This window comes from Anopheles stephensi, unplaced genomic scaffold, assembly GCF_013141755.1.
Source record: "Anopheles stephensi strain Indian unplaced genomic scaffold, UCI_ANSTEP_V1.0 ucontig39, whole genome shotgun sequence".
NCBI classification, from domain to species: Eukaryota; Metazoa; Arthropoda; class Insecta; order Diptera; family Culicidae; genus Anopheles; species Anopheles stephensi.
Window position 1 is genome coordinate 3,745 of NW_023405335.1, and position 12,769 is coordinate 16,513.

The following is a 12,769-nucleotide window of genomic DNA, read 5'->3' on the forward strand; positions in this document are numbered from 1 at the left end:
TTGGGTCCACATCGGTGCGCAGAGAGCGAGGGAAGTTACATCGCCAACCCTCCAGCTGTCGCCATCTTCATCCAGCACCACCATTGTCATCGAAGGAACTATCCGACGAATTAGTTCCACAGCGGCGCTCATCCAGCGAGGGGTTACAACCGTCAGCCCACTAGGTGGAGCCGCACTGCAAGCAGTTTCCGAATTCGTCATCGGTGTTTGTGCATCAGTGTGTATTTTCGTCATCAGTGCTAGTGCAGTGAAACGTCATGCCAGTGACACGTGCGTCGACAAAGGACATGGACACCGTGGAGTTATCTGGAGCAGAAACTGCAGTAATGCAGCAACCAGAAGTGTCCATGCAAGTGCAAGTGTTGCGCATCAAGTTGAAGGTCGTGCATAAAGGCTGATCAACATGCAGACCGATCCAACACTTGCACAAGTGCAATCCAAAATGCTGGAAGAGCTGAAGGCTGAACAACATACACTGCTGAATCAACTCATCGAGCAGCTACCGTATGATTTGGACAAGGACATCGCTGAGGACGAAGTGTTCCAGGCCGAATATTTGGTGAAAGCGGCATCTCTTCAGAGCATGGACGTCAAGCCTCCGCCGGTGGCAGCACAACTCGTAATGCCGCAACACCGTCTCCACATCCCGATGCCTACGTTCGACGGTAGCTACGAACAGTGGCCAAAGTTCAAGGCTATGTTCCAGGACATCATGAGCCGAGCCAATGAGTCTGATGCTGTGAAACTTCATCATTTGAACAAGGCGTTGACAGGAAAGGCTGCCGGCATAATCAACGCCTCAATGATGAACAGCAACAACTTCGAGAGTGTATGGGAGATCTTAGTCCAGCGGTTCGAGAACCCCCGGTTGATCGTCGACAAACACATCGCCGGGTTGTTACACCTCAAGGCGCTACCCCGAGAGTCTGCAAAGGATCTTCGTCACCTTGCCGAGACTTGTAAGGCGCATGTTGACGGTCTCATCTTCATGGAGAAGCCCATCGACGGAACCAGCAACCTCATCATCACCCACATTCTGTCATCGTGCCTAGATGCGGAAACTCGGAAGTTGTGGGAACGCTCGTTAAAGCATGGAGAGTTTCCTGAGCTGTACAAAACTCTTGAGTTCATCACTCGGCAGACGGAAGTGTTGGAAAGCTGTGCAACGAAGGAGCCTCAACAACGACAACCGTCGGGAAAACCAGCGAGCACCAAGGCATTTGTGTCATCGACTCCGAACCCTCCGCAGCTCTGTTGCGCTTTGTGTAAGCAGCAACATCCATTACACAAGTGCCCCACGTTGTTAATACTGACGACTACGGATAAGATCGAGAAGCTGAAAACATTGAACCGCTGCTTCAACTGTTTTGGTACCGGACATGCAGTTTCTAAATGTCCCTCACCATGGTCGTGTCGTCACTGCAAGGGCAGGCATCACACGTTGATTCATGTGGAGAACTCACGTGTAACACCTGGTCCATCACCTGTTACTGGAAGACAATCTACAACCGCTACGACAACATTAACCACAGTTGTGTCATCCACTGTGTTGCTTTCGACGGCAATGCTCAACATCACCGACAGCGCAGGAGTCACCCATCCGGCACGTGTTCTTCTGGACAGCGGAGCACAATCCAGCTTCATCACTGGCAGGCTAGCCCAATTCCTATGTTTACCACGCAAATTGGTAAACATTCCCTTGTCAGGGATTGGTGGCAGCGCAGGATCGAACGTGCGATACACCGTGACTACTACCATTCATTCCCGATGCTCCAGTTACAATGCAACGGTGGAAATGTTAGTGCTTCCCAAACTGACGGTGGAAATGCCACGACAGTACATCAACATCAGCCACTGGAGTATTCCTGAAGCATGTGTTCTGGCTGACCCGTCGTTCAACAACCCAGCGCCTATCGACCTGATACTGGGAGCATCACTCTTCTACGAGATCCTGAGGACCGGACGGCTATCGTTGGGTGACAACATGCCAACGCTCCAAGAAACCGAATTTGGTTGGGTTGTCAGCGGAAACACCATCATCGAGGAACCATTGTCATCTTCAATGTGTGCAGTCGTCACGCACACCAACGAGCTGGACTCTTTGATGAAGAGATTCTTCGAACTAGAAGAGGTGAGCGGCACACCAAGCTGGAGCAACGAAGAACGTGCGTGTGAGGAGCATTATACAGCGACAACTACCACAGACATCAACGGTCGATACGTGGTTCGACTTCCCCGGAAAGCCGAAATGATCGGCAAACTTGGGGACTCAAAGACCAGCGCACTAAGAAGGTTCTTAGCAATAGAACGACGACTTCAAAGAGAACCGGAAACTCAACAAGCCTATGTTGATTTCATGAACGAGTACCTTCGCTTAGGTCATATGAGCAAGGTGGCAGCTACATCGATGGACGCTGAGACGTTCTATCTACCTCATCATCCGGTCTTCAAAGCCGACAGCACCACTACCAAGTGCCGTGTCGTCTTTGACGCATCGAGCAAATCATCAACGGGAGTATCATTGAATGATACGTTAATGGTCGGGCCGACCATTCAACAGGATGCTACCTCCATTTTGATGCGGTTCCGTACAAGGGCTGTTGCCCTCACAGCAGACGTGGCTAAAATGTACCGGCAGGTTTTGGTACATCCCACCGATCGATCCCTGCAACGCATCCTGTGGCGGAATTCACCAAACGAGCCCATCGAGGAGTATGAGCTCAACACCGTGACGTATGGGACAGCATCTGCACCGTTCCTGGCAGTACGATCATTACAACAAACGGTAGAAGATCATGGGAAGGAATATCCGGCTGCAGCTGCGCGATCCTGTGACTTCTACGTGGATGATTTCGTGTCTGGAAGTGATTCGCCGGCAGAGGCTGAATCCCTACAAGTACAAACGGCAGAATTGTACGCGAAGACGGGGTTCGAGCTACGAAAATGGGCTTCCAACAAGCCATCCGTGCTACAGCATGTGGACCAACAGCAGTTAGCAGCCACTCCATCTGCTGAATCGGGAGCCGAAGGAGTTCTGGCAACTCTTGGTTTAGTTTGGGACTCATCTTCCGACAACATGAGTTTCAAAATCAACGCGCCCTACGTTATTGGGCCAATAACGAAGCGGAAGGTCCTTTCTTGCATCGCCAGGATCTACGATCCTTTGGGAATTGTTGACCCAGTGAAAGCCATGGCGAAGCAATTCCTCCAACGTATCTGGACTCTTCAGACGGACCAGCAACATCCCTGGGGATGGGACGACGAACTACCGCATCACCTTCAAGGACAATGGATCAACTTCCACAACCAATTGATCCATCTACAGGAGCTACACATTCCTCGTGTAGCAATTGGACCTGACAGCATCTCTAGCCAATTCCATTTCTTTTGCGACGCGTCAGAAAAGGGATATGGAGCATGCTGTTACATCAGGAGCTGCAACGAACAGGGAGTCGTCACGATTCAACTGTTCGCCTCGAAGACGAAAGTGACACCAATAAGCAGCAAGCACTCCATCGCCCGACTGGAATTGTGCGCAGCACAATTAGCCAGCTTGCTTTACAATCGTGTGAAGTCAGCTGTCGAGTTGCAATCTCCAGCTACATTTTGGACGGATTCAACCACCGTGGTGCATTGGCTACGAGGATCACCAAGCTGCTGGAAGCCGTTCGTCGCCAATCGTGTCTCGCAAGTGCAACAGCTTACAACTGGTTGTGCTTGGCGACACATTGCTGGAATAGACAACCCAGCGGACCTTGCATCACGCGGCTGCCTGAGTAAGGAGCTCCTCAACAATCCGTTATGGTGGCAGGGCCCACCATGGCTAAATCAACCGGAAGAGCAATGGCCGGAATCATCGATATCGTCATTTGACGACGACGCTGCCGCAGAAAGACGCGCCTCTACAGTGGCCTGTGCAGTTGTCGAGAAACCGCACCATCGCGTCTTCACGTTATACTCATCGTTCTCGAAGCTCAGAAGAATGATGGCGTATTGGGTTCAATACTTCAACCGTTGTTCAAAACGTCGATCGTATACTGGCCCTGGTATCACGACAGCAGACCTGAAGGAAGCAGAGGAAGTAATGTGCCGATTAGCGCAGAGGGATTATTTCACACAAGAAATAAGAGCACTACAACGGAAGGAATCAATTTCTTCGTCATCGAAGCTGAAGTGGCTGCATCCGCAGCTGGGAGCAGACGGCATCATTCGTGTTGGTGGCAGGCTTAGCAACGCATTGCTATCAGAGGACACCAAACATCCTATCGTGGTTCCCAACGGACATCCGTTAGCCCATCTGCTGATGGATCATTTCCACAAGACGCTGCTACATGCGGGACCACAGCTGATGCTGAGTACGAGCCGACAACGATATTGGATCTTGGGCGGCAGAAACCACGCGAGAAGGACTTATCATCAGTGCCTCACCTGTTTCCGTGCCCGTCCTATCTCATCAGAGACACTAATGGCAGATCTCCCTTCGACGAGAGTGACTTCCAACCGACCTTTTTCAATCACGGGGATTGATTACTGCGGTCCAGTTTTTGTGAAAGGCGCATACCGGCGAGCAGTTGCTACAAAGGCATATGTAGCCATCTTCGTGTGTTTCGCCACTCGTGCAATTCACATCGAACTTGTTTCCAACTTGACGACGGAAGCATTCATCTCAGCGTTACGTCGATTCGTGGCACGCCGTGGACTTCCAGCAGAGTTGCATTCAGATAATGCAACAAACTTCAAGGGAGCAAGCAACCAGCTAAATGAAGTCTACAAGCTGTTGCATTCATCACATCATCAAAGGAGCATCCGGACATGGACCTTGGACAGGAGGATTACGTGGCACTTCATTCCACCGCGAGCTCCCCATTTCGGTGGGCTTTGGGAGGCGGCTGTGCGCTCGATGAAACACCACCTAGTACGAGTTGTAGGCAAAACGTCTCTCTCCTTCGAAGACATGGCGACGCTGCTGACCGAAATTGAGTCATGCCTCAATTCTCGGCCATTAACACCGCTGACCGATGACCCCACTGACGTGACGGCCCTTACACCCGGACATTTCCTGGTTGGATCGCACCTCCAACATGTTCCAGATGCCGAGACAGCGGGCGTTCCTGAAAATCGGTTGACACATTGGCGACATGTTCAACAACTAATGCGTCACTTCTGGAACCGATGGCATAAGGAGTACTTACAGCAACTCCAACCGCGTTCGAAATGGTATAAGGATGATGAAAGGGCTATCGTTCCAGGTACGTTAGTGATCATCAAGGAAGATAATGTACCACCACTTTCTTGGCTGTTAGCACGAGTAGTTGAGGTCCATCCTGGAAAGGATGGAAAGGCTAGGGTATTTACACTGCAAACCAGTACCAAGACTAAGGTAGTTAGGCCTCGCGTAAAGCTATGCGTTATACCCACGGCAGTAGGAAATTATTGAAATTTCTCAATTTCAAGGTGGCAGGATGTTCGAGATTTAACGCGCCTAAAGTTAGACCGCCCGCATTACACCGGGGTTGTTTAAACACGAGTCGCGCCATCTATGGTGCGATTAGGGAACCATAAAGAACCTGAATGTAATTTACTAAACATCGCTAGTACAGCACGGCTGCTTCGAGCGACTATGTGAAAATAAAATGCGATTCAGGTGAGACTGAGACAAACGGCAAAGAGCTTAGGAGTTGAAATTTATTTCGCATCCCAAGGTAGTCCAGCTAAAGAATCCTCTGAAGGTCCTTGACGGGCAACCAACATTGGACACTCTCTAGCGCTCTCCGACCCCACCTTGAGCTCGAGCTTCATCTTCCTTCTCCTTCCCTTCTGGTGTTGACCTGTTCGGCATTGTCCAACGGTCTTCATCATTCCCTTCCACTCCTGGTGTGTGACCAGTTCGGCATTGTCCAACGGTTCTCACCATTCCTTTCCCCCCTTGGCACGAGGCCTGCTTGGTTTCACCATCAACTCGTGCCATTCCTTCCCCAGCAGTGGATCTGTTCGGCAGTGTCCAACGGTCGCTGCTGATTCTCTCCCGGTACCGGTCCACCACCACCAAAGGCCGTACTGTCTATCCTTTTCCTTCCCCCTCCCGGAGTAGGCCGTACCCTACAAATACATTTTGTGCCCACCTTCAGCTCTCGGGACCTCTACTGGCCAGCCATCGAGCGCGGTTGGCTCGTGCGGAAAAATTCGTAGCTGAAATTGTCGTCAAACACAATTTTTCCGCAATACCCGCAGAGCGTAACGGGTTGCCGCATGGTCTCATAAAATTATGCAAAGCTTGCGGCTTTTTGCAAGGCAAATGATGTCGGACGGACGAACCACAGACCATGTGCACAGAAAGGTGGCGAGGAGAATGGTTCGGGGTATCGTCGCCACCGGGCAGGCAAACAGGCAGGCAGACCGGGCCACACAAGGCTACAGAATCGGGAATTTTATTGAATGGTCCGAACCGTTTCCGGTTCAGTGGAAAAATGCAAACATTCCGTAACGACTCCCTGCCCCAAAGAGAGAGAGAGAGAGAGAGAGCGCACGGAGGAGGGAAGAGAATTTTCCGGGGATGAAATATATTTTCCGAATCAACGACGGTTTTCTCTTCAGGGTTAATCCGGTTCATATTTTCCGAGTCGAAAAGTGGAATAATATTATAATATTATTTTCTTTCCCAAACTTTACTACTATTTAAATAATTTTAAAAATATTACTCCTTTCTTAAACTTGAACTTGAAAAATTCTCGATCAAAGTACAGCATTTTACTCCATTTTCTCATCTCGTTCCGGCGCTCAAGCACGTGCGTCTTAGCCCGGTACATCATGCTTCTTGATGGCTTTTTTGTATGGTGGCAGTTGCTTGGCATGGCGCCGACTTTCTCGAGGCCACAAGCCAAGCCACACCGGTAAGATCAAAGAACATTCTTCACTAAATATGACGTGACAAGACCCGGTTGGGTGGGGGGGGTAAGAAACGAATGCTTATCACCGTACACTGCACGTCAAATGTGTGTCCCCCAAAAATATGCTTAACCTGCGCGCGCCCAATGGGACTGACAGTGGCGTACATCCTACCGCTGAAAGGACGAAGACGACAAATATGAGCGGACTTAATAATTTACTTCCCAACACTCGACAACCCCCGACCCTCGCGGCAGGTTTTTCCACCGGTCGGTTCAGAAGGGAGCCTCGCTCGCTCGGGACAAACACACTGGGCACTGGGCGCGAATGTGCCTCCCTGTTCCCACCGTCCGTTGGGATGTTGAGTGAACGTGCATGGGACTTGAGAGAGTGTGTGTGAGTGTGTGTGAAGAATGTGGGCAAAAAATATTTGCACGTTACCGGTCGCTCTATAAGTCACCCCTTTGCGCCCAAGAGTGGGGTGACTTTTATGAGCCCCTTACCCTGCACAGGAAGCCAATGTCTCCTTGGACGACTTGGCGACGTGATTTAAATGCTAAATACAGCACTCACGCGTTGGTTCGAGTGTTGGTTACAGCCAAGGACCCGCGGTAAGATGATTATCATACAACCTGTGCGGAAAGTTCAAGAAGGTTTCCTTCTACACGCATATGTTCTTCTTTGTTTGTGCCAAGGAAAATAGAGGCTTTCTGTTGAATTTTAAAATGAAACTAATAGCAAACAGCGCGCCACACACTCTGCGATGGGTAGTGAGAAGATGATGATCCATCCAGCATGCGCGTATCCACGCTTGCTTGTGAAAAACGGAAAACAACGTTGACGTCACACAGAAGAGCCCCCTCTTTGCTTTTCTCGGCTCGAACACAATACACCCAGCCGTCACACTTGATCGACGTCATGAATTTCGCTCGTCCCTCAGAGATGCCGACGTCAGCGTTTTGTGCGGTTGTGTTGGTGAATTTTCCACCCCTTTGCTCTTTCCACCGATTCGTGATTCTTTTTGTGTGTGTGTGTGCATGTGAACGCTCTCGCACATTCTCGTAGGGAAAAAGGAGCGCGAGAGAGAGAGAGTGAGAGAGGGAGCTTTTTAAAGCTGTGTGCGTAATGTTCGTTTGTGTTTGCTTATCATCGACCAAAAGCAAGCAAGCAATTATAAAGACGCTTTTTCGCTGGGTTTTTCCAAACAAAACGGCCGAAAGTAATTGGCGACGAATGTGTGTGTGTGTGTGTGTTGGTTGGTTTATTTTATTGTGTTTTAAGTGATTCTCTTCTCTTCTCGGGCCGCTTTTCCAACCGCTTTTTCCAGCACATCAGCGTGGCCACGTTGGCATGGCGCGATAAGGAAGAGATCGGACCCATATGCTTGGGTGGTGCTTTTCCATTCCGAATTTTCCGAACGTTTCTCTGTGCCGTGCGATGAGCGTTTAATTTGTTGGTGTGTGAAAAAGCATGCCGAGCTTTCATCGGAACATCTGTTAGATGACGTCACTGGAAGAGTTTTCTCCCGTGTTTTTGGTGTGTTTCCACGAACTGGCTTTTCGTTTTTATTTCTTTATCAAAAAAGACGATTGTTAAACATTTTTCCTCCCTCATTTTTTTTTTTGTTCGTTTGAAGCATCCGGTCGTGTCGATTATCGTAAGTGCCGGAAATGTTTCACGAGTTACAGCTAAAACGGCTTACCTCCTCTCTGTGGCCTGTGTCGATGACAACACACCAGGGTGGTGCACACTCAAGTACCACTCGTACTCGGCGACGAGTTCCCTTTTGCACGGGAATTTTCCACCATCACAGCTGTGAAAGTGAATTTCGATTTGCCGAAAATGCATTCAAGCACCCCCTTCCCGAAATGTGCACCAAATGTGCCATTCCGTTTGAGTGTCCGATAGGAAGTATATCCGCGCGCGCACACACACACGCCGGACAGGGAAAACAAACATGGAGAGAAGGTCGGCCATTTGTTGAAACTGGTTTACCATTTGTAACCCTTCGTTGGCCGAAGTGTCCACACATCGGAGGCTATCGAGGCAACGGACGACGATGTTTGCTGAGCCACTGCTGCTGCCCCCCCCCCCCCCCTCCAAAAATCATCCAACCCACTACTACCAATGTCACCGTGAGCTTTTCCGACCCCCAAGGCAACCGGAAGGTACTCAAACAAGCTGGACTTGTTTTCCTTCCTCCCCGAGGCTTTCCTTCTTCCTTTTTTTTTTTACCCCTGCCACCCAGCATCAGCGTTTGCTTTGACTTTGCGCGGTTTCGGTTAGCAAATATTTGTCCGAGTCCTCCTGCGAGAATGGACTTCGAATGGTTTCGAATGGGTGCCATGTGTGTGATACGCTGCTTGTCACCGGGAACCGTGTCGCAACTCTTTATCCAATCCTTTTCTCGATTGGGCGGTTCGGCAGGTTTGGACGAGGCTTAAGCGAATCGACAACAAAATTGTATAAAAGAGTGCCTGAGATAGAAAAGAAAAAACAGTCCCCCACATCCCGGATCAGTTGTACGTAACTACCGGGAGTCACATGTACGAGACGGGCCGGCCCCATGGACGGAAGCAGCAAATGATGGCAGCTGACTTCTTAATTTAGTTTGCAACGTTTGGGGGCGAGTTGCACGGCAAAATGGTGGACCGGGAGTTCGTGGAACGGCTCGAGAGCTCAAATTGCTGTTCCCGGAATAGGAATTCAATTACCTTTTTGCCCCATTGAAACGTAATCAATATGGAATTTGTTCCCGTGCCCTTTATTTGCTTTAAATGTGTAGATTGAGAATCATGGCAGATGAGTTGCGATAGCACTGGGAGATCCTCCTCCAGAGCTCATGGGGGATTTTTTTTTTTTTATAAATCGTTGGTAGAACTTCGATCGTTTCTTAATAGCGTTAAAGCCCGGAGGATCTTCTGCTTGTTGTATTTATTGTACAACTGAAAGGAGAAACTGCTGAGTTTAAGCAATTTGCTGCTTACTATTTGATCTACTCGCAGGCACCGATGATTTAGTTTAGCATTCTATTGCGCCCGTGTTTGCAGGCGCACACATACATTGCAAATGGAGTTCTGCCTCACAATACACGTCGTTCCATCTTCGTCGCCGTCTTCGCATACAACCTACTGAACCTTAATGCCAAGAACTTCGTCTCGGCTAAAAAGGAAGCAAAAAAAATAATCGCTGCAAAAGGGAAAATTGAACGCCAGGCGAAAGCGAACGAAGTTTTCCCGATCCCGCAAAACCGCAGTCTTTTGAAGGATTCCAACCGGAACCGGAACTTCCGGTAGATCTGCACCGAGCAGCCAGCCAGCATTCACTTTGGGGATGAGGTTTTCCTGTTTGCATTTTATCTTGCTACTGAAAACCCGGAAAACCGCACACACACACACATCTCAGCGTCCGTAGAACATGCCTTCAAGTCTCGAGTCCTTGGTTTTTCCTTCTTTTTTCTACCGTTCTCTCGCTTTCTCCTCTGGAACGGCCATCAAGAGGGCAGAATGGTTGCTGCCAAAATCAGACAACGGTTTGTTTGGAGGAATCGCCGGAATGGCATCGTCAAATGAAATAACCACACACACACGCGCGCGTGCTAGGACGGCTAGAGGAGACCTGGGGCTGGGAAAGTCTGGCCAAAATCCTTGGCAAATGTACGCCCAGCTTGTTTCGTGGTCGGTGATAGTTGCTGCGGTTTTTCCGGGGCGAAAGGACAATCGGCAGTGTGTACCAGAGGCCTCCAGATGACAACGCCTCGTGTGATGCTGACGATGATGATGATGATGATGATGGTTGCCTGTGGGTGAATTCAGCCGACGACGAATTTTCGTCAGATCACGGTCGGAGATAACAGTAATTAAGCTCACGAACCGAACCATACAGCATCAGCAGCGGGGCGCGCCTTATCTTGCAACCACATGGGATGATAATGTTTGCCGACGAAGAGAGCTGCCCGACTGCTAGATGAATGGTACGGTGGGACCAAGAAAAAACGTCCTGGCGTCAAAAGAGCGGCAGAGGCGACCCTTATTACTAGGATCCAGGTCCTGAGTTCAGACACACACACAAAAACGAACGAAAAACCCCGGAGCCGGAGAATCCCTCTAATCGGACTATCTCTACCGCAGGTCCCCAGACATAGGACGGGCCGTGTTACTACCGGGGATTCTGCCGGACATTCCCCGGTTGTCTAGCGAACCGGAAATCGGGGATGGGCCGGTTTCGGAATCGGCTTAATTTAACGACAAGATTTCCCTTTTAATTTGCACGGTTTCCTGGGTTTCCTGGGCTTTCTGGTGCTCGACGGACGCTCCGTACTTCCCGGTATATTGGCCGGGGTCTGTCTGGTGGCGGTGAACTATGAATTAAAAACGGGGATGAGATTTACTTTTGCAGTTTTCAAGTTCTGCTGCGGACGGGTTCGGTTTGATTTCTAATTTACTTTTGTCAGCTCTGGACGGTGTGCAGTGCTGTCTTATTCTGAATAGTGGAATGGAAAATTAATTAAGTCACGACTCACTAGCCTTAGTTATTGCTTTCAAATTGCTTTATATGGAGATATGAGATATTGGGGGGTTTTATCGCAGAGACCGGAAGTTCTTCAGGAAGTTCTCAATGAATATTAATATTCATTGCAAAATTGTTGATGTCTAATTCTAAGAAGTTGAGAGCTTTATGCATATAAATACTTTGAAATTGAAGTCCATGCTAAACTTATCAGTAGCGTTACTAGGCGTTATAGTTGAGTCGACCAAAGCTATTTCCAGTCTATAAAGTCTTCAGGCTAGAAGAATGCTCTCTAAACCAAGATGTCACGCTCAACAGCAAAAGGATCATAGCGGCAATCAAAAAACCCGGTTGGAATAAAGACCTAACCAGACCTGTAGCAGACGTAGGAAAAGAAGGGCTGCGTATTGTCGCGTCATTAGTCAAGCTCGCCTGTTGACAGCAGCTAAGCAGCCGAACCGAACGTGACAACCAATGCCGGAACAGATCTTTAGCGCTAGCGGAAGCAAATGCAGAGAGAGAGCGAATCGAAGAAAGCCCAAAAAGGAAGCGAGAAAGCGATTTCAATGCGTGGGGTTATGGTGCTACATTGTTGCAGTTGCATCGGCTGCACGGCCCGCGTGACCCGACTCTGCCTCTGTGTGTGTGTGTCCGGGAACTGGAGATGAATGCACTCGGAATGCACGAGAAAAAAGGCAACACACCGGCACAAACGTGATTCTGTCTGCGCCCGTTTCCCTCATAATGCCACTGCATCCGAATGCGCTTTAATGCAAATGCCGCATGTCTCGGCACGCTTGCCAGCAGCAGTACCGCGCTCATTACGTTGCCTACCCTCGATGCGATGGAATTCTTCCAAGGTTTCACACCGTCCCGAACACCCGGACGTGTGGTCTCACAACGAACGGCAGCAGCAGCGATGAAGGTTCCCATTGATATTCCCAATATTATAATAATTGAGGTCTGCTTGTGTCGTTAGGGCGTTTTTTTTTTTTGCTGCTGGTCCGCCGCAGCTTATCAGCAAAACCGCAACCTTAAATCTCCCATTTTCGGCTTGTTCGACGTGATTAAGCGGATGACACACCATCGGCACGTACCCTGTGAAATAACCATTCCGTTTCATCGTGTCGCCAGTGCGTAAAATGTCCTACGCGGACGTATCCCTCCCGATGGTCATTGCCGGGCTTTTTTTTTGTCTCTCCCTTGTTCGTGCCGCTATCGGTAGGTCAAAATCAGTCACGCTCGTACCAAAGTCCCAAACCATAACCATCTGGAATGGTGATAAAAACACGATCGTCAGGTATTAAACCGACGGGTCTGGCGGAATATGCTGCTGCTGCTGGAGGACGCTTGAGATCCCGAAACAAGCTGTCAA

At 49.5% G+C, this 12,769-nt stretch overlaps 1 protein-coding gene across 1 annotated transcript in view; it reads left to right on the forward strand.

The window, feature by feature from the left end:
- Positions 1-403: 403 nt before the first annotated feature.
- Positions 404-12,769, forward strand: part of LOC118516760 — a 44,807-nt gene continuing 32,441 nt past the window's right edge. The window contains exon 1 of the mRNA XM_036062674.1: positions 404-4,355. Coding sequence (XP_035918567.1) covers positions 404-4,355 — 3,952 coding nt within the window. The remainder of the gene's footprint in view (positions 4,356-12,769) is intronic.